This window comes from Haemaphysalis longicornis, unplaced genomic scaffold (genome assembly GCF_048455015.1).
Source record: "Haemaphysalis longicornis isolate Haplotype H1 unplaced genomic scaffold, Haemaphysalis longicornis Haplotype H1 scaffold_25, whole genome shotgun sequence".
Lineage (NCBI taxonomy): Eukaryota > Metazoa > Arthropoda > Arachnida > Ixodida > Ixodidae > Haemaphysalis > Haemaphysalis longicornis.
The window spans coordinates 1545358-1568244 of NW_027526314.1; the positions used below are offsets into that span (position 1 = coordinate 1545358).

The window sequence follows — 22887 nt, forward strand, 5'->3', positions numbered from 1 at the left end:
ATGTCGTACCGAATGAAAGAGTTGGTGCTCATGAATTTGCACCCTTAATATTTTAACCACGCGTGAATTTTAAAACTCTTAATGGTAATGAAATCAGAGTCCATCTGAGCCCGAGTAAATTCCTAGCACGAGAGAGTTGGGAGTCCATTTGAGTTCTGAAATAATTATGAGTTTTCAGTCCGTTTTGAGTTCTGAGTTCATTGTGAGTTTTGAGTACATTTTGAGTTTACTACATTTTGAGTTTGAGAACATTTTGAGTTTGAATACATTAGGAGTTTGGATTCATTTCGAGTACTGAGTACATTTTGAGTTTGCGAACATTTTGGGTACTGAGTACATTTTGAGATTTGAGTACATTTTGAGTTTGAGTACATTTTGAGTTCGGAGTGCATTTTGAGTTTTGAGTTCGAGTGAGTTCTGAGGTTTGCGCTCACTGTGAGTTTGAGTTTGAGTGAGCGCAGATGGGCTTCTAAGCAATGAGTCTGAGTTTGAGTGAGTGGTGATTCGAAAAAAATTTGTGAGTTTGAGTGAGCCGCGCCAACTTTGCCAAGGTATGGCTTCACTGTTTGCCGGCACCAACGCTTATAGAAACGTAGGCGTACTTCGCCCCGCTTCCGCCGCGGCGACGATACACGGGAACTTTCAGCGCATGGGCACTCGCGCAAATTTTACAAAAACTCTCCGGCAGGCTGAAGGGAGGGAGGAAATAAGGCGCAAAGGAGTGAGAGTAAAATAAGTAAGCTACAGCGTTAGAGCGCTGCCCACTAGTCGCATGAGCTAGGTCACATAGATCGAAACTGGCAAAACAGAGGCCGACCTCCGATCAATATCCAATGCTATGTACCGGTAGCGCCTTCTACATTTGCGTGCCACGAACATGATATGCCCGCTTTTTTTTTTTAAACAACGCGGGCGCTGTGTGGCAGACGCCGGGGTTCGTATCCAAGGTCGAAGATAAGGTCCTGGGAATCCTACTCGAAGAAACCCTTACCACAACAGGATGCAGGTTTTCGATGTAATGGGTGCTTTGTTTCGGACGGACATGTCGTAAATGCAGGGGGAGATCAGCGGCAGTAAGGAAGAATAAAACAATCTGAAACAGAAAGGTAACAAAGCGAACTGGCAGTGCTGCCAGAAATGGCAGCGAGGAAGAAATGAGCGCTCTTATGAGCGACCAAACTGTAACGAAGGTGCGTAATGTAACTTCAGCGGTACGTACAAAAGGACTTTGCTTTTTCTCAACGTAAATACCGAGTCAATGCTGTTGTGTGCGCTTGGCGCAATTTGCAGCCCGTACGAGTTCTGTGAAACAGTTTCAATTTCTAGCAATGATTTTCACGAGATGGGTTTCTCAATACTTCTGTCGCGGATAGCAACGCAAGAAGGGAGCCAGACAGCCGGTCGCCCTTTCGCTGCGCTGATCAGGAACCCAACTGCACCAAGCACGAGGCGCGAGCTATGCCCCTACCCGCATGCCCATGCAGCCCTGCCTTATTTATTCATTATCCACAGCACACTCCCCCGCCACGCCCTGATTCCAGAGTGCGTATGAAATATTCTGATCCCACCCACCCCCGGAAGTTTGCGGCAGACTTCGTTCGCCTGGAGCATCCGGTTCTCGATCTCGAAGATGAGGACCTTGTAATCACATCAGTCACACACCGAGGTAGTCCCGCCAGCGCAATTTTGGACATTTGGTTTAGCTTGCTGCTGCAAGCTTCCTTTGCAGTTGCGGGCTCCTCTTCGCCATACTCATTGAACATCGTGGCGTGGCTGATGGCGAGGATGCGCTGGTAAGCAAGCAGGTCATTGCTGGCATTAAGTTGATATCCGGTGCGTCGGTAGCCGTACAGTTCTCCCGGTCCTCCGTAGCCGCCAGGATCGTAGGGGAACTCGCCCTGCTCGTGCTGTCGCCTGAGACTGACGAGCTCAGTCTTGTGCCCGTGGCAGGCACGCGCGTAGCCAGTACCGGGCGGCGTGGCTGGTAGCTGCTCACAGGTAACCACTCGTCGTGTGTACACGTCGTGATGGCGAGCTGCACCCCCATGCCCCAGGAACGACGATCGTGGCAACGGATGGTGTGGCTTCCAGGAGCTTCCCAGGGGGCCGCCAAGCGCGGCAATTTAAGCTGCCCGGTTGCCGTTCACAAGCTCGCAGCAACCAGGGACACCTGACGGTTCGTAAGATCCAACTCGGAAGACCGGTGCGCCGATCAGAGTCGGGGATACCAGGAAGCGCTGACGCCAACGGAGATGCCAACGGAGGAGCCGGCGCTGGTAGCAACACGGCCATCGTCGTACAAGCGAGAACGGCGCCCGCTCGCGACACTTGACGACCACGTGCTCTCTCAGCAAGGAACCCCCACGAGCGGCAGCGATTTTCGAAGCGTCGGAGAACATCACGCTGGACGTGTCCGCATCACCGTACATACTGGTCATGGGGTCCTTGAAGAGGTCAGTTCGGAGTCCGTCCTGGACGACGATGCAGTAACCGCTGGGCGTGCGGCTGGGTACACCCAGTTGTACCTCAATGCAATCGGTCATGCTCTCTGCTGGTTTCTCTGGCAGGTCAGACTCACCTGTAGCTGTGAGGACGTTCCGACGGTCAGAAACGCACGGCTCACACGCAGCGGGAACGTTCGCCACCTTGTCAGCCTCCGCGACTGTTGCCGGTGTTGCCGTGCCGGATGACGGCGGAGTAATGGTTTGGTGATCTGGGGTTCCGAGCAGCCACTAGCGAAGGCACGGCAGATGGTCTGGCGAAGTACACCTGTGTAAGGATCGTGACGACCTTTTCGTCGTACATGTAGCTGTCGAACAAATCGGCTTCCAGCTCGTCCACATCGATTATCTCAAGGATGCGCGTATCGAGGGACTTCAATTCCTCGTACCTGCTGTTTACGGCTCGCAGGTGCGATCGGATCTGGCCGGTCGATGTGAGTGGATCCTGCAGCAGCAATTGAATGGCAGCTACGCCCCTTGTGACGGCTTCCCTCGCAATGTCACGGTGGCGGCGTAGTTCCTCCATGGCAGATGTCGCGAACCAGGCGGCCGGGTGTCCTAGGCACGAGCACGAGCGGCAGACAGCGTTCGATGACGAGGCTTGCGAATTGGTTAGCTTCCAGGGGACTCCAAACCTAGCGTCCTCGAAGGCTGCGCCGCATCAGGTCAGGTCTCCTGGTGGGTTGTCTACCGGGTTTAACGGTACCCGAATGTCGCGGATAGCGACGCAAGAAGGGAGCCGGACAGCCGGTCGCCCTTTCGCTGCGCTGATCAGGAACCAACTGCGCCGAGCACACGGCGCGAACTATGCCCGTGCCCGCATGCCCGTGCAACCCTGCCTCTTTTATTCATTATCCACAACAACTTCATCAATACACGGGCAGTGAAGAACTAAGTAGAAATATTTATTGTGCATGTGTTGTAAGTTTTGTAGAAGCAGTTATCGGTTCGTTGCGAAATACTTTCCGTTTAGACAGCATCAAAATGGTTGCTTGTTAGGGGTAGACGTCCGGGTAGCTGAGACACCGTATTGTAGGTTGATCGCGAAAGGCTTTTACAGTGAATTAAAAGTTGGCGAAGCAACAGTACTCGCGCAATATTGGTGTTGTTAAGGTCAGGTCCAGTTGCCTTTGTACGGCGCTCATGCACTGCCAGAGGCAAAAAAGGTGTGTATGTGGATTTAACCGCCTACTGCAGATTAAATGCAAATGCAAGGGTGCTTCCTTGTGGGAAAACGAATGACGACTCAGTGGTAATGCAAACTACATGAAATAAACAATTAAGGTGAAAGATAATAAAGGAGGCGGAAGTTTTTATTGCAGTGCAGGTTTGCACTCATGCGTCAGTGCGACTAGCCACTTCCGAGGGTGGAATTTTTGTAGTACAGCCACTGCAACATTATAACGTCGTGGTTTACAGCATAGCATATTTTGTAAGCTGGTTATTACACGCCAAAACTCCTAACCCAGAGAAATGAGGAACTCACGCACTGGGGTTGTAACTTTAGTCCAGAGTCAAGCGCAGCAGTTTCAGATGGATGCTACTCCAACATTCGCAGAGATGCAGCATTCCTTCTGTGCTTTCCGGCAACCTGGTAATTATTCATTTTGAAAGAAATGCAGTTTTACGATCCTACCCCTTTACCCTAAACCACAACCCTGCCTCTTTTGCTGCAACATTTCATGACCCCGTATTTAGGAGACAGTAGTTGTTCACACTTTTTATTGCTCTCACAATATATATTTTCTCTCTCTTCGCCGTTAATAAAGCGAACATGATGGGCATGGCGATGCACATCGGCTGTACACTGGCTCAGTAGGTATGGGACACTTTTGTGGGTATTATCGTCATCACCATGGCAGTCATCATCGAGTCAACTCAACGCAAGCCTGCCTTTACGTGTGTGTGAAATAACTATTATATTTTGTTTTGTTTTTTACCAAGTGTAATTTTTAATGTCCAGACCCCCCCTCCCTACCTGGCGCAAAATATCCTGCTTATGCCTGATAAACACCTGTTTTTTTTTTTCTTGGCTGGCGCCACTGGTCTCGCACGAGAAGATCACCGTCGTCCGTGCAGCGCGTGTTTTGAACACCCGATCTCGCACTACCGCATCATTAGCCGCGGTTAACATGTTCGAAGGTTCTGAAGACCCTCTTGCGGATGTGGAAAGCGGCTTGCCGCGGATTCGCATCAGGCCGTCGTGTGGCCGCAAGGGCGCCTTCATTGGTGCAGGGCTTTCTCTTCTGATAGCTCTGTGCGTGGCCATGGTCATCGGTTTTAAACTGGGCCAGCAAAAGCACGCCTAGGCACCGGCCGCCGCCGCACGCCCGAGTCCAGGCAATCACGTCGTTTCCGGGGCCACCACGGGGACAGAGACCTGGCCTGCTGATGGCGGAATCTGAGCCTGGTCTTCAGCTCCTGGAACCTGGCCTCATCTCCTGAGAACTGGCGGCAGCTCCGGACTCGCGTAAGGTAGCCTACCCTTACTTGGGACTGTCCACGCTTGCAGTGGGGCTTTCCTTTTCGTTACCAAGACGAGAATGATGCTGGAAGTGACCACACCGCAGTTTCTACACTGGATACAAATTCTGTGACAGAGCTGGCTGTTGGAACTGGGACTCCTCCTTCACTCGCCAGAAGGGTTGCACCTGACGTCATTTTGGTGCTTCGCCAGCGCCGTTCTTGGAACTGCAGGGTTCGGTTGACTTGTTCTTGGAGTATTTCTTTGCCCACCCGGTCTCGTACGCCCCCGGGGATGACAATTGCTCCTGGACTCGCTTCACCCTTTTTTTTCTTCGTCTTTGACAAGTTAACAAGGGTGTGTGTGCAATAAAATGTTTGTCCCAAGCACAGTAATGCCGGGATGATTCATCTTTCGAAACAGTTACTAAAGGTACCAAATACGGACGCAGATGCTGTAATGTCCGCCTCGGTCCGCAGTGATAATGCAAAAAAGTTCACCCACGTACACCGTGCTTGCATTAATGCGAGAGTGACGCGTCGCAGTTTCGGCCGAGTCAGGCTAATGCTATACGAAAGTGTTTCTTTCTTTTTTTACGGTGGTATTGCGCTATAGTAACTGTCTTTCGCGTGTTTTTCGCTCTTCGCGCCAACGGTGTCCTATAGCTAATACGATGCACCAGTCACCTTAATAATTTCACCCGCCTGGTGCATTAGTACGGAGCGCCTTCGGAGTGCATTGGATGCTTTTACGTTGGCGGATGCGTTAAAATGCTTTTTCGACGCTCTTCTGCCGTATGCATGTAAATGTGGCTCCTGTGCGGAACAAATACCGGCGAGGCGTATGAGGCCATGCCTACTGTGTACCCCTCGCGTGACGCCGGCTCAGAGACACACGCATACCTAACCCCTGTACACGCACACACTAACACGAACCCGTCGCACAGTCATGACTGGAAAGGTGCCCCCCCCCCTCCCCCCCTCTTCCCACAACCCATCTCTGTGCGCACCCGCTGTCGAGGGCCCGGTAGATTAGTGTACAGTAATTTCCCGAAATTGCACCAAGCTGCGTCATCACCTTTCTTGTTCATTGTGTCCAGTTAGCGCTCACGCTTCGATCACGGATCACAGTAGATTGTATACGTGTTGCCGCGCAAAGTACAAAGACTGTTCAGCGTTCCTCGCACGGAAGTTCTACCTTCACCTCCTTCGGTTGTTTTGCGGAAGAGGCAGAGGCGGGGGGGGGGGCGGGGGGGGAGATAAACACAGACAACAGGTCGGTCAGTTTACTATGTACCGGACAGCTACTGCAGTCTAAATGAAACGTGCCTGCATGGCATACATTGTGAAGGTGTAAAACCGACGCACTGGCGCAACGACGTAAATCGGCGAAGCGCGTAAGGAACCGGCGTACTCCGGCGTACGTCGAATGCATTGTTACGCGCTTTTTACGCCCAAGTCAAAGCCCGTCAGACATCAACGCAAAATTTCGGGCGCACGGTATTGACGTAGTCCTCTGGCTGTGATGTTATCGGCGGTCAGGTCGCATAACAAGACAGCGAATTGATAAATAAGCTAACTTCACTATTAATTATGCGATAAAACGAAGTAATTTGTAAAATACGGAGACAACCGGACAAAACAAGCGAAGCAACAAAAAACTATCGGAGCAAGGCAGTTTACGCCCATTAATGTAGCGGAGGGTTTTGTGCCTTCCAAGTGTGCATACTAATCCTTTACATTTTTCATTGTCCGAATAACTGTTTCATTTCTTTTTGTATTAAATATACGTATTTTTGTGAGAAGAGGCATTATTTGTTTTATTTTAGTTAAAATGTAGTTGAACTGGTCGCCACAAAGCTGAGTTCGGAGTAGTCGAGCCACACTGCGCGGCGCATTGGTTTACGCGCGCGTTGCGGCGATATGTGGTTACTCGCCCGCTCCGACGTCGTCGGTCGGCGTAAAGGCAGCGGCGTATGTCGCCGCAGGCACACATCGTGTCGCAAGTACGTCAATATTGCGCGTGCATGTGGTTGGGCTTTTATGCAGGACGCTTACTTCGTGTCGCCGAAACCATCGTCGCGCTTGTGTCGGTACAATTCATGCATTACGGCCTCCGGCCCAAACGTAGAGGAATGTGCGTGAGACATGAGCAAATCTTGATCAGCAGTTTGTATTACTCGCACTGAGAAGCACCTACAATTACGCGTCTAAATCTTGACGCAAAAAAAAAAAAAAAACTCAGGAGTTCCTGCTTTTTCACCGCGAGATACGCTGTGCTACGAGGGAACTTAGGGACGCACTGTTCTTCACCGCCGGCACGAAATCCGAGTTGTCCGACCTTGGCCTTGTATTAATTAAACAACCTGTGCACTCCCTTGCGGAAACCGTCTTCGTCAACCTAATATTTCGTCATCGCAACATGTTACAGCGAAGGTGTTAGTGGTTCGTTGGTCTAAAGTTTTCGTGTTGTCCGCCAGCATCCCACGGTCAAAACTCCAATCGCCATACTGTGTTTCGTCTTCCTAGAATGGGGGTGAACATGGTGCTGTGTCCCACTGTTCACCACCAAGAGACAAAATCTCGGACGAGGGGTCCACCCCCGTCGAGGCTGCGGTGAAGCGATGCGTGCGGCAGGCAGGAGAACAATAAGAGATGACGCGCTGACTTAATGAGCGGCCATGAAAGCTGGAACACGCAGCTAGGCGGCATTCTGTCCTTCGCCTCTTTCAGTTCCGGTTGTTCATGGCGCAATTCGGTTGCAGAACCTCGCTGTCGAGGCCGTAGCTCATGGACGCGGAAGCTGTGAAAATGACCATTAGATAAAAACGATGAATGACGCACTCCGTGCTTGCGTCGAATGAGGAGTATGTTATGGTTTTTTTTTGTTGGATTCTCAAAATTGTCGACATCACTTCCCTCACATTCTCCACAGCTCTATTTTACCCTTAGTTTGAATTCTTAACCAGTTTACCCAATCTGACTTGGCCAATCCCCCAGAGTGGGTACGCGCCAGTGATTTTTGGTACCAACCAACCAACCAATGATGAGCTGGGTGAACACCACGAAAAACGTTGGAGCGCATGTGGGCAGGGGTTCACGACAAAGAGTTCTTGTCGGGTCGCCGCTGGTCGTGTCTAAATCCCCTCCATACTCTTCTCGTGCGCTGCCTGAAAAAGCTGCCGTGGACGTGAGGGATGCTTGTGGCTTCATCGCTTGTTCTCGGGCTGTCTACATGGGGTGAGGGACAACGGCGTTTCCACAACATCGCTCAGGCAATCACATCAGAAGGGCTGAGTACCGATCACGCTTTAGAGTGAAGCTGCAATAAGTTTGTCCCCGCAATTTTTTTATGTCGTCGTACACCGACAGAATACTCTTTAAGGCGACGCAAACTTTCTCGCGAGTATACTCGGTACTGTAGCTCTCAGTGACATATATGTCAGAAATAATGATAGTGCAGTTTGCCGGTTAGACGGCCGTGTAATTACGCTGGGTGTAATTTACTTGTCATAACTGGTTAGTTCCCCGTGGAGCTGTGAGATATCCCGAATTCCTGTCTGTTACCAATACATGGTGGTGGTGGCCCATAAAATGGTGCGTAGCCTCGGAGACGCATTGGCCAAGAAGAGTTTTTCCTCCTTTTTTATGGAAATCAATCAGTTAAGACAAACGAGTGGAGTAGAAGGAAGTATTTAGTGTTTATGGTAAAGAGAAAGAGAAAAAGAAAGAAAGAAAGAAAGAGGAGTGGACAAGCAGCATAAAATCCAGCCTGATCGGGATATTTTTAGCACGTCATACGAGCCGTCTCCGAAATGAAAGGGTGGATGACATCACAGAGGTTGCAACACATCTCTATGGCATTGACCCAGCTTTGAACCGCAAACGGCAAATGCACTGGAAGAGTGAATTGCAGTTCAAGGCTTCCCAGGGAGCCTCCAGAACCCTTCATCATGGAACGTGCGTCAGCAGGTGGTTCCTCTTCCTCCGTGGTCACTCGGCTTCTCGGCAACGAGTTTCTTTCGCTTGCTAGAAGCATGCTGCCACGTGTCGAACTGCGTTTCTGTTCCCTTGGACGCTCTTTGTATGCATGCTGTTTTTCGGGAGTCCTAACCATGCGTGGCATACCCTGGATGCACAGGTCTTTTTTTATTTTTACGGAGCTCTCCCGGCTAAATAGAGTGGACAAAGACGACCTCAAGTGAAGGACAAGGATCGTCGTTTGATTCCCGGATTCGACACGTGCCATTCACCAAAGATCATCATCGTCATCGGCTTAGTAATCATCATCATAACCATCATCATCACCAACAACAACGGTTTCGTGTTCGCGCTGCAGTTTGCTGTCAAGCCTCTGCTGCCGTGCATAGATTTTACTTTGGGTAAGAACATCGCTAAAGTAACAACGCAACACCTCAGTGCGTACCACAGTGATCACAAGGCCAAAGACAATGTGCGACATGCCCCTGGTGAAAGAAGAGAACAAGGATTCTGAAGGTTTTCTGTCACACAACGTTAACAGTGTGGATTCCAAACATATTTATCTAGAACGTATTTTTCCGAACAGACACTTTTATTGCCGTTGCCTTCATCGACGCACTCGATTGGCTAGAATCTTAATATTTACCTCAAGGAGAGTCTCGACATCGTGTTTGTCGACGTAGTTCATATGGACGCAAAACGTCGGCCAAGGAACCATGCTTAAACAATCAGTTTCATTGTCGTTGTTTCAGCTGGTGCAAGGAACTCCCTAATTAAGAAACAAGAATTGAGGGCTAAGTCCTCTTTCCAAGGAATCTTCAAGAATGCAATAAACATACCGGAATTGCTCCCTTGCAAGACGGCAGGCCATCGTCCCTCTTGCGACATCCATCAGGATTTCGAGGGTTGCTGCGTTGGATGACACATCCCCGACAAGGAGAGCGATCAAGGTCCCGCTGCTCCAGTGCGAACCAATTGCGCGACCTTCGAATCTACTGCCCTCTGGTTCCCACCCATCTCTTATGGGCAAGAGGGTCGTGACACCACTCATCACATGACGGGCCAGTGATGACCCGACCCTAGGAGGAAATAAAGCTAGCTAATTCATGATGAGGATGACGACGTGTCGTGGGTCCGCACATACGTACGCACGAAAATTTTCTTCTTGGAGTCAAGCGCACATTGTACTGCATCAAAAAAGTTCGCCACAGCACTATTATTTCGCTAAAGTTCCACTCCTCGTGCGATCGCAGCGCCACCAACAACTGTCGGCTGACGCTGGTCAGAAACTGACGAGCTCTGTACGCACAATCTTCCGACCTCAAAAAACCCACCTCATTCCCCACGGAATATTCGGGCACAATGACATATTACCGTGCTATCAGGAAGAGACACCCTCCTCCACACGAATACGTGGCAAGGACAGAAGCCACCGACTAGCAACAGCTCCAGACCGGCACGTTCCCAGAGACTGAATTTACTATGCAAAATTGACCGACTCAAAATGCATACACATACTCATGGTGCAATCAAAAACCCATACTCTTCCACACCTCATGGGGATGCCTAAACGCAACAGCTGCCCTATGATCAAAAACCCTAAAGTGAAGCGATGGGGTTTTGCAAACTGAGGCACTGCTGGCTAGCGACAGTTGCGAAGATCCGATCGGTCTGTTCCAGCGCACACGTCTGTTCCTGTACCCCTGATCCGAGGGTACAGGTACTCCTGCTGAGCCCCGTCGAGAGCTGTAGCATCACTTCACAAGCCTGCGGTGGAGTACACCCCCCCCCCCTTACACACACACACACACACTTTTTTTTTGTTTCTTTCTTTCTGTGAAACTCTGCGCCAACGCGAAGATGTGGCTTTACCGCATGGCACGTACGTTTACCTTCTCCGTATATATCAGAGTTTTAAAGGAGGCTTTGTTGCGCAAAGGCTCTGCCCGGTCAGCCGTGAGATTAAGCCGAACACGCAAACGCTTGACGTTGAAGGGCATGTGCGCGTTTTGTTGAAGTACACGTGCGGACATACTTCCTCCCGGGGACCCCATTAGTTCTGCAAACCTAGGAAGGATCATGGGCCTACGCGTGGTTGAGCTAAAACTTCCCATGGCAACTATTTGTGCTCCCACGTTAGCGGCAAAATGCACAAGAAAAGCTACAGGGCATACGTAAGAAGCGGTTCCAGAACGACAAACCCAGGCGCTTAGCAGGCAGCTCGAACACCTGGAATTATTTTTATCTCTGTTAACTGGACCTCAATAGAAATGTAAGTGATTACGCTTTTAGTGTGGCCTGCAGCTCCTCTCCAACTGGCATCCAGCTTCTCTTTTAGGCTCCCAAGAGCTTTTCCTTGCCATCTGCTGGTTAGCCGCAACTTCCTGACCATTTCGTTCCCCGTGTCAGCCATTCGAACGGCCTTGTGCTCACGCCCCTCCCCACAGTTTTGAGCTCTTCCCCTCACGGGGCCGAGGCGGGAGGGGGATTGAAGAAGGTTCATCGTAGAGGGCACTAACTCGGCCTGTCATCACATAACTATCGATCGTTACTTTATCTTCCAAGCTATACACTCCAGCAATATGACGCTTCGATGATTGATTTCACCCTTTGACCACTGGAATAAAAAATTTCGGGTAGCCGTCGTAATACCCAGAAAATTACGCGAGGCTGTCGCAATACCCTCTACACACGGAAAGACATGTGATTGCGGGTGCCGCAGCACCCGAGAGTAGCGTTTCGCCGTAATCGTCGCAACACCTGCTCGGACGAGATACACACTCTTGGATGAAACCAGCGCGATCTTAAACAGAGACGAGTGAAACACAAAGACAGATAGACATGTCATAGTACACCTATCGGTTCATTTGTAGAGAGCCGCTCTTCATGTCGTCTATCGCATGCACTCAGGATCGTAGAAGAGCCTTCTTTCGCAGCATCTGCGCAATTCTCGACATGGCCCGGGCGTGGATAGTGCATGAACGGAAAGTATGTGTCGGTCAATGCTCACGTATACAACAGCTTCGCCGTTCAAGTCTTGCGCGTGGGTGCTATCTTCCTTGGATTTTTATTTATTTTTAATTAATTTATTATTTGGGGGCTTCTTAAAAATTTCCTTACTGTGGTTGACCTTTTTTTTCTGATTTCATAGGTTTCCTTGCCCATTTTTTTTCTCTGGGGTTTTGCCTACTGCGAAGTGAAATCACGCCACTGCGCAGTAGCGGCGCCGCACGTCGCTGGCCGTCTTTCGAAGATGATGTTACTTCCGGTCGGTGTCTCTCGGTTTCTCGCTCTTCCGGTGGTACAAGAGTGAGCAGTGGGCGGGTCGTGGGGTTAACTTTATCGACGAAAGCCGTTGTGTCCAAGATAAAATTTCGAAAAGAAAGTTTGCAAGCATAAACTAACCGATGTATTAATTAAAAAAAAATTCACCCGCATTTCCCCGAAGGGGAGCATGGGGAAGTGCGAATGCACGGGTGATGCTATGAGGGGGAGTTATGTTGAACTGTGTTGGCATTCGCCCGTTAGTTGCATTTAACACCCCCGCGTGATCAAGTGGGGATTCACACACCCCGTTAGTCGTTCTCTGGAAATCTTGGTGAATTAAAGTGTATACAACCACGACCGGGTCCGAGGGCTTTACGCGCCTGGCCACACTCTCCATCGCCGCGTCCACGTATTCGACGACGTCGTCGCGCGAGATGTTTGGCGCGAGGTAGAGGGTGACGACCACGATTCCGTCGCCCGAGTACGCGTCGGTGTAGACGGCACTGTACGGCGACTCGTCCCTGACCGGCGAGGTGGACATGGCGTGCGACACGAGGTTCGCGTAGACGTGACCGACGAGGTAGACGCCGCAGTACTCGCCCCGACTTCCGCTCCTGGCGAAGCAGCAGTCGTCGATGGGGAAGTGGGAATGCACGGGTGATGCGAAAGATTTCTTCTTGGCCAATCGCCCTAAGTGGGTATGTGCTAAAGAAATTAGGAACCCTTCTTGGCCAATCGCCCTAAGTGGGTATGTGGTGCGGATGGACGGACGGCGGTGGACGCGTGATTCAGGGTCGCTTAAGAAGTGCATTCGCACTTAAAAAGAAGATTTTTACCCAATTTTAAGAGCGTTTAAGTAGCCTTCTAACGGGTTAAAAATGGCGCAGATAGGCTCCAGCTCGCGCGAGATAAAAGCAAGAAGAAAGAGAACAGAGCTCACGCGCTCGTGCTGTTGCAGGCAAAAAAGAAACAAAAAGGTAAGAAAAGAGTGAGCGCTGTCCCAACAAATGTCGGTCGAGCGATAAGAAGGCGGGAACATCAATCGCAGTGAATAAGCCCTCATTTAATTCATCACGAGAGGAGCGAATGGAGATGGAAATAGCGTGAGGGTTGCGAGCGGAGAGGGGAGAAGGAGTTGCGGGGCAGGAGCGCCAGACGACTATCGCGTTTCGACCACATTTGCAATGAAGCAAGCAGATACGCGTCCACTTTTTAGTCTGTCTCTCGGTCACCTTAAACAAGGCATTTAACAGCATGCAGAAACACAAAATTTAGCGGAGCAACTCGCAGGAACAGAACCGACGGTGACGCCATCCAGGATTGCGAATAAAACCGGGATTGCCCGGTGAGCAATACGAACACACGTGTCCTACTTTCCAGAAACGCTATAGAGTGTTGTCGTCGGTCACTCGTACAGTTTGCAGCGTAGCAGGTGTGATAATTCTTTGGATTGGGCACCGACGTTTTGAGGTCGTGACTGGTATATGTGGGCTTAGGTATCAACCAATGCTGTGGCCGGCATGCCATGAACTTCTAGGTCCAGGGAATTGTGTCTAACCAGGCTGATCAGAGGACTTTCCGGCCTCGAACTAATGCAGCATTGCCTTCTGGGCTCGAATAGGCTACTTTTCTTGGGAGGGTCGGGGATATTACGAATTGAAGTAGAAAAGCGGACTCGCCGCGTAAAAACAATAGGGAGCGGCTAATGAGAGCTAGGCGGAAATGGAGGGGATGGGGTCATCAGGGTATCTGTAAGGTGAACAGCCTGGATCCCACATCAGAAAACTGATGAATGCGACAGTAGCGAGCCACATAGCCAACGCTACAACAGTTTAAGCTCGTCGTATTATCATCATGTAGCCGCACGGCTCGGTTTATGTGGCAGACGACTTTGGTTTCAGCCATTCGGGGCAGATAGCCTCTGTAGGAGCCCCGATAGGGCAAAGAGGCGGCGGTGCCGGGTTATTAATAGTGCACAGCAGGGCGAAACAGTGCGATCATGGTGATGCTGACTACAGGAAAGCGCAACTATAAAATTCATCATCATCATCATTGCAGGACCAAGGCCTCCCCCATTGACCTCCACCCGTTTCTGTCCTGCTCTGCCCGAGTCCATTCTTTGCCTTCGAATTTTCTTATTTATTCTCTTTATTGAGTTAATGGCATTCCCTTTCTTCTTGTCCCGTCTCCCGGTATCCATTCTATTGCCCTCGTGGTCCTCCTGTTGTCGGTTCATCGCACTACGCGGCCATCCCGCGTCCATTTCTTTTTCTTAACCTGGACTATGATATCTACTCGAGTTTGCTTCCTAATTCAGGTTGCTCGTTTCCTGTCCCTAAGTGTTAGTACTCCTATCATTATTCGCTCCTTAGCACGTAAGGCGGATCTAGGTTTGCTATCTAGTTGTTTCGTAAGGCGCAAAGTTTCCGCTCCTTATACGTCATCACCGGCAGGATGCATTGGTTGGATAGATTTTTTTAGAAATTAGAAATTAAGGTAGCTTACTTTTCATTAGTTGCGAATGTTTGTCGAGTGCACCCTGACCCACTCCTATTCTGCGCCGGATTTCTTTCTCGTGGTTTGGGTCAGCACCGACCACCGGCCTTATATTCTTCAACCTGTTCCAGTGTTTCGTTATGCTGTAAAGGACGCGTTAAGCGTGTTTATTTATCATTTTAAATTTACTCATATTTATATTTAGCACCATGGCGAAGCTCACTGATTGTAGTTTTTCAATAATTCTTTGGAGTTGTTCTGCAGATTCACTGCGCAAGACTATGCCGTCTGCAAACCGCAAATGGCTCAACTAATCCCCGTTTATCCGTAAACCTTAGTTTTTCCAGCCAAGCTTCCTGAATACCCTCTCCAGACACGCTATGAACAATTTAGGCGAGATGGTATCTCCTTGTCGCACTCCCTTTAGTATCGGGAACTTTTCGCTTTGCTTGTGAAGGATTATTCGGCCCGTGCATCCCTATGTCGTCTAGGAGTCTTAGGTAAGTCTCTTCTATTACTTGTTCCTTTAAGGCGTCCATTACTGTGGCAGTGTTTATTGAATCAAACGTTTTTTCCAGAATCTATAAACGTCATGTAAACCGGTTTATTAAAGGCTGCGCATTTTTCTATTGCTGGATTGATAACATGGGGGTGATCCATTGGAGAGTATCCTTTTCTAAATCCAGCCTGTTCTGTGGGGTTGTTGGAAACCTAGGCTGTCGTTTATGCGTTTAACTATTACCTTGGTAAGCATCTTGTATCCAACTGACAGTACGTTGATGGGTCTGTAATTTTTAAGCTCTTTGGTACTCTCTTCTTCTGAATTAAGATTATGTTAGCGGTTTTATAGGCTGTTCTTATACCTTTAAGCGTCCTGAAAATACTTTAGCAAGCTTTTCTCACATTATATCCTCACCCGCCTTTAAGATGTCCATGGTTATACCGGCACCGCTTGCAGCTTTTTCTATTTCCATGCCATTAAGCGCTCTTTCTACTTCCTCTCTACTTACTGGCGGAACATCGCAGGCTAGGTTCGTAGGCGCAGTAGTTTCCTTTAGTCCAACGTCGCTGGAGTATAGCCTAGTGTAGAATCGTTCCGCTATTTTTGTTATCTCGTCCATATTGAGCGTAATGTTACCCTGTTCGCCTCTGAGTGCTTACATTGTCTCTGCCAATAGCCAACTTCCAATTTGTTGCCGTTAGGCTTCCTCCTATTTCCTGCGTTCGTCGATGACTGCCATGCTGTACGCACGAATGTCATTTGTTTTACTTCTGTTAATTTTGACAGTTCCGCTAATTTAATTTGGTCCACCGTACTCAGAAACTCCATGTTCTTACGTTTCGCAACAAGTTCCTTCGTTTTCTGAGGTAGTTATAAAAGTATGAGTATAAAGTTATAACATAAGTTGCGCTTAATGCATGCTGCAGTAGATAGCCGAATTAGAATCACTCGCGGCGTAAAGATAGTTCATTTATTTATTTACTGTATAAAACAATACTATATATATATATATATATATATATATATATATATATATATATATATATATACGGAAAAATAGGTCAGCAGTCTACAACGCCAAAGGAGGCATAGGGGTGTGGTTAGGCTCTTTTCTTTTTCACTACAGTTAATTAAGTAAACATTTTTTTAAAATACAGAAGAAAGAAAGAAAGAAAAACACGCGCCCAGAGTGGGGACTGAACCCACGCCTTTCGATTACATGTCGAATGCCTTACCAATTCGGCTATCTGGGCGACTGTGTTCTCCTTCACTTTCTGGGCTATTTATATTTACTAGAAGTGTATCTGACGCTTGAGGGTGGTGGCCAGCGCCACTCTGACTACACGGGGAGAAGGGGACCTTCTTTTCAACCCCCGGGGCGTGACTCGAACGTCAACAGCCTGTCATGAGCGGGTTACTGGCGGGAAGCCCTCTTATGCTACCTAGGCATCAAGGCTGCCAGAACCGAGACCCTCGCTAGGCTTTCGCAGAATAATATAGTTAGGAAATGAGGGGCTCTTTGAGGAAATACGGAAAGATAGGTCAGCAGTCTACAACGCCAAAGGAGGCATAGGGGTGTGGTTAGGCTCTTTTCTTTTTCACTACGGTTAATTAAGTAAACATTTTTTTAATATACAGAAGAAAGAAAGAAAGAAAAACACGCGCCCAGAGTGGGGACCGAACCCACGCCTTTCGATTACATGTCGAATGCCTTACCAATTCGGCTATCTGGGCGAATGTGTTCTCCTTCACTTTCTGGGCTATTTATATTTACTAGAAGTGTATCTGACGCTTGAGGGTGGTGGTAAGACATATTTACTACAACTGTATCTGACTGTATCTGAAAGCGAAGGAGAACACAGTCGCCCAGATAGCCGAATTGGTAAGGCATTCGAGATCTAATCGAAAGGCGTGGGTTCGGTCCCCACTCTGGGCGCGTGTTTTTCTTTCTTTCTCACGTAATAATAATAAAATAAAAAATAATGTAACGTCACTAACGGTAATAAATCGTCTAACTGTTCCCCTATGCCTTCTTTGGTGTTGTAGACTGCCGGCATTTCTTTCTGTATTTCATAACGAGCCCCTCATTTCCAAACCATATTATCTTGCGAAAGCTTAACGAGGGCCTCGGTTCTGGCAGCCTTGATGCCAAGGTAGCATAAGAGGGCTTCCCGCCAGTTACCCGCTTATGACAGGCTGTAGACCTTCGCGTCACGCCCCGGGGGTTAAAAAGAAGGTCCCCTTCTCCCCGTGTAGTCTGAGTGGTGCTGGCTACCACCCTCAAGCGTCAGATACAGTTGTAGTAAATATAAATACCCCAGAAAGCGAAGGAGAACACAGTCGCCCAGATAGCCGAATTGGTAAGGCATTCGAGATCTAATGGAAAGGCGTGGGTTCGGTCCCCACTCTGGGCGCGTGTTTTTCTTTCTTTCTCACGTAATTAATAATAAAATAAAAAATAATGTAATGTCACTAACGTTAATAAATCGTCTATGTGTTCCCCTATGCCTTCTTTGGTGTTGTAGACTGCCGGCATTTCTTTGTGTATATATATATATATATATATATATATATATATATATATATATATATATAGCTAATCAGAAAATGGGAAATGAGGGGCTCCGTGAAATAAGACAGAAAATAAGGGTTGGCAGTCAAGAAAACCTCGGAAAGCAAAGGGGAGGTTGTGGTGGGTCATAGAAAGAGATGAAGAATTTTTTGAGTGGAAAAGAAAGTGGTAAAAATATGCCCGCCGGGTGGGATCTGAACCCACGACCTCCAGAATACCGGTCTGGTGCGATAACCACTACGCTATCGGCGGGGCTGTTTCCCCAGCACCTTCTCGGGTATTTATGTTATTTTTGTTTCCTGCACTTGGGGGTGATAGCCAGCCCCACTCGGACTACTCGGGGTGAAGGGGACCTTCTTTTTGACCCCCGTGGGTTCGGATCCCACCCGGCGGGCATTTTTTCATCACTTTCTTTTTGACTAAAAAAATTCTTCATCTCTTTCTATGACCCACCACAACCTCCGCTTTGCTTTCCGGGGTTTTCTTGACTGCCAACCCTTATTTCCTGTCTTATTTCACAGAGCCCCTCATTTCCCATTTTCTGATTCGCTACATGCTTAGCGGGGGCCGCAGTTCTGGCAGTCTTGGTGCCAAATGGAGCTTAAGAGGGTTCAACGCTGATCGACCCCTCTCAACATGTCGTAGACACTCGAGTCACGGCCCGGGGGTTAAAAAGAAGGTCCCCTTCACCCCGAGTAGTCCGAGTGGCGCTGGCTACCACCACCAAGTGCAGGAAACAAAAATAACTTAACATAAATACCCGAGAAAGTGGTGGGGAAACAGCCCCGCCGGTAGCGTAGTGGTTATCGCACCAGACCGGTATTCTGGAGGTCGTGGGTTCGGATCCCACCCGGCGGGCATTTTTTCACCACTTTCTTTTCGACTCAGAAAATTGTTCATCTCTTTCTATGACCCACCACAATCTCCCCTTTGCTTTCCGAGGTTTTCTTGACTGCCAACCCTTATTTTCTTTCTATATATATGTATATATATACAGAAAGAAATGCCGGCAGTCTACAATGCCAAAGAAGGCATAGGGGAATGGTTAGACTATTTTTTACCGTTAGTGACATTACATTATTTTTTTAATTATTACGCGAGAAAGAAAGAAAAACACGCGCCGGCATTTCTTTCTGTATTTCCTAACGAGCCCCTCTTTTTCCCAAACCACTCTGACTACACGGGGAGAAGGGGACCTTCTTTTAAACCCCCGGGGCGTGACTCGAACGTCTACAGCCTGTCATGAGCGGGTAACTGGCGAGAAGCCCTCTTATGCTACCTAGGCATCAAGGCTGCCAGAACCGAGACCCTCGCTAGGCTTTCGCAGAATAATATAGTTAGGAAATGAGGGGCTCTTTGAGGAAATACAGGAAGATAGGTCGGCAGTCTACAACGCCAAAGGAGGCATAGGGGTGTTGTTAGGCTCTTTTTTTTACTACGGTTAGTGAAGTTAACATTTTAAATATACGTGAGAAAGAAAGAAAAAAAAACACGCGCCCAGAGTGGGGACTGAACTTACGCCTTTCGATTAGATCTCGAATGCCTTACCAATTCGGCTATCTGGGCGACGGTGTTCTCCTTCACTTTCTGGGGTATTTATATTTACTAGAACTGTACCTGACGCTTGAGGGTGGTAGCCAGCGCCACTCTGACTACACGGGGAGAAGGGGACCTTCTTTAAAACCCCCAGGGCGTGACTCGAACGAACGTTTGAGTCATACATACCGTATTCATGGTGATGCGCATACATACCGTATTCATGGTGATGCGCATTAGCATAGTTTAATAGTTTTTTTTAGCGTTTAGCCACATGCCCCATTTCTGACAGCAGTGGTGGCTAGCGATAAGTGCGCGTTGCAATACCATATGATCACAGGATGATAAAATTTGCTTATAAATTATGCAATCATCTGCAAACAAACGTTACATCACACACACAAACACAAACACAAGAGGCGTTAGGCGCTCGAACTCATTCCTTTATTTCATTAAAGCAGTTCAGGTGACATTTTATGTACAGATGACTAAAGATGGCGAGGCTAGCCTCCTTTGTAGACACGACAATCATACGTAGTTCATGACCTACTCCAGGTCCAGAGAACAGGGACTGCATTTATAGGGGCTGACAATAAAAATCCCATATGGCAAACAAGCGAACGCGACACCTGACTACAGCTTGGCAATGCCTGTCGGCGGAGGAAGGAGTGAATCGCCAGCCGAGAATTCGAACTGTTGTGCACACATATTTATACCATGCAATTCCCCATTACACAGATCTAAATCACACAGTACAGCGCTCGGGGATTAGGCCGCATCTATTCTCCGCCTCACTTCCTACTTTAGCACTGTGACTGGGTGCGATCAGTTCGGAGTTGACAAAATTTGTCTAACACAAAGTTCTAGCGTAACGCTACGATAATATCTAGGCGAGCAATAAAAATTCAACGTCTCTTGCACACTTCTAGAGTATGCAGCAACGTGTTTCCATTTATGCGAACAGCGGCAACGCCTGCACATGTTCACCCCCGTATGGGAAACATACGCAGGCATTCACATTAGAGGAACATCATGAAATCGCTGAACACGTGCTATACATCTGATATACCATTGACTTGTGTCTTGAGGATCAACTCATAGGCCCCATATGCGCCCCCGCACTCAAAGGCATTCGCGTGAACAGATGCGGCAGACCTCTGTCCGCAGATTTCTGCAAGGCGCAACACCCGCGTCAACGTTAAAATGATGGCGCGCAAAACTTTTGTGCCTTCCAACTTAATCTACATTTGCTTGGAAAAAATTTACGACAAAAAATGCCCCGCTGTCTTTGAACGTCACGTGTTAACAATATAGTTTTCCACAGTGTAATAAAATCACTAATTTTTTAAACTGTAACAGCTAAAATAAGTAATAAAGAATTCTTGATACAATTTCCCCCGTACTATTTTTGTTCCGCCAGATAGCTAGAAATACGAAGAGTTTCGAATGTGATTGGTGTCAACCCAACCGCGCGACCACCCGGCAATTTTCACGTTCTACGCTCTAGCGTAAAGCAGGAAGCAGAATCAGCCGCAAACTTTGTTGCTTTGCTACGAAGTCAGGCTGTCTTTATATTCCTAACCGAAATTTTGAAAATCGACGCATCCAACGTGAGGCATCGAGCATTGATCTGCGGTCAGTATAACGAGCAAAGCGTCGCAGATCAAGAGGGCGGGATTTTAGGAAACTGACGAAATTTCCCCTGATCTCGCAAAGGGAAACTTATTGATACTGTAGGGGGAAGGGACCCTCCGGAGCCTCTTTCAAAGATGACAGCTCATTGCTTCGACGTCGAGCTTAACGCCGACGTTCGAGAGCTCTGTCCGCCGCTCGTCCGATGGCCAGCGGTGGTTGTTTTCGGCGAACCCATTTAAAATCTGTTGCGGTCTAATTGACTGGCAACCATTCGTTGTTGATGGGGCGTTGCAGTTGCTGTTGCTTCCCGTGAATCCGGTTAAAACCTGTTGTGGTTTAATCGGCACGCCTTTTATCGTTGTCGATGGAGTGTCGGCCTTCTTCGGCCGCAGGTTTCGCCGTCCTTCAAAGAGGAGCCTGTCGAGCTTGGACGTCGGTGCTTCGCAGAAAATGAACAGGAAGAAGCTGAGACTGTAGCTCCATGCCAGCATGGCGAAGCAGAAGGACACCTGGGGAGAACGCCAGATGTCGGCAAACGTTCGAATTCAAATCCAAATTGGTTCATATTGGCCGTAATGCAATTTGCAAAGCATATCTTTCCGGCGAGGAAAACGTACCGTTCAATACAACTGAAAGCGTGATTATGACTTAGCCCCTCGTTTTATTCCTCATTACTACGGGAAGCAAGGTCTACGTGATCCTGGAAATCACATGTCGTATGCCGATAACACACCAGTTCCTCTGCCCATTAGCCCGATAATGAGATGATGTTCGAATAAAGGTGCGCGGAAGTACCTTCCGCAGCCCGGCTGCGTAAGATACGGCAATCGGATTTTGTACTGAAAAGACAGCTTGTGATGTATCTCAGTTCGTCCTCGCTAGGTTTAATGAGGCCGGTGAACAAAATACTCATAATTAAATTTAAATAAAGTTAAGTACTACGCATAACAAAATACCCGCTAATAAAATTTTATTAAAGAAACTCAATTGAGAACGATGCCCTCCATGTACTTCTACAGATAACGGAAGGTGCTGGAAATCGCAGGCAAATATTGCAAAAAAAAAAAAAAAAAATAAGAGGTGCTTATCCGGAGTAGTTGCCCGGTCTACCAGCTTTATTTCTTACGTTGCGACGAAGTAACATTTGCATATTTAAAAAAATCTGGTGTAAAATGCCATACCACCTTGAAAGATGTGTCAGCGTTGTGAACAATAGAGGTTATGTTTTTGTTCCTTGTGCAGTCCTAGTGAGGCTAAACAACGTACCACAGCAAAGTGCTCCAAGAGCATCCTCTCCCGGGAGACGTGCTGCGTCAGCTGGATGAAAGGCAGGTGGACGAGGTAGACGCCGAAGGCCAGCCTCGCTAATGGCGGAAACAGGCCCCACGACAGCAACGTGTGCACGAAACCTAAAAAAAGACCAGGGAATGTTCAAATTGGTGCTGTGCATTAGTGCCATCCACAGCAGTATCAGTGGAAGACGAGGGGCCAGTTTAGACCACTTGGGGGGTTTTTTAATGCCCCTAAATCTCCCGCTTACTCAGTACATAGGGATGTTTTGCCAAAAGTAAATGAAGCCCGCAGTGAGAATGAAGTGAAACAAGTAGGCTGTTTGTTTGTGTGGCTGCGTGGCTCAAAAGAGACAAAACAGTAGAACTGTTCAGTGGTTCTATAATAAACGTCTTTCACCAGTTTTGTTCCTCTCCTATTTTCTTCAAGGCTTTACTGGTTTTAAGTATTCGTCGCTTGGCTATACCAGCGTATTTACATTTACGCGGTCATTTTGAGTGCAGGAAGCAAAGGCGCGGCTCATATTAACGTGAAACGTTCTTAGGCAAGTAGTGAAAAATTTCGTGGTTGTGGCGCAGGCCGTGGAACCTCACTTGTTCAGCGCTTGCTTAACTACGCGCGTATCTCAGCTGAACAATGCACGC

General features: G+C 48.3%; 1 protein-coding gene across 1 annotated transcript in view; it reads right to left on the reverse strand.

Moving 5' to 3' along the window:
* Positions 1-20886: 20886 nt before the first annotated feature.
* The window catches only part of LOC144172676 (nose resistant to fluoxetine protein 6-like), a 49558-nt gene continuing 47557 nt past the window's right edge, over positions 20887-22887 (reverse strand). Inside the window, exons 11-12 of the mRNA XM_077701313.1 lie at positions 22220-22362; positions 20887-21462 (exon numbers count right to left, since the gene is read on the reverse strand). Coding sequence (XP_077557439.1) covers positions 21082-21462; positions 22220-22362 — 524 coding nt within the window. The 3' untranslated portion in view covers positions 20887-21081. The remainder of the gene's footprint in view (positions 21463-22219; positions 22363-22887) is intronic.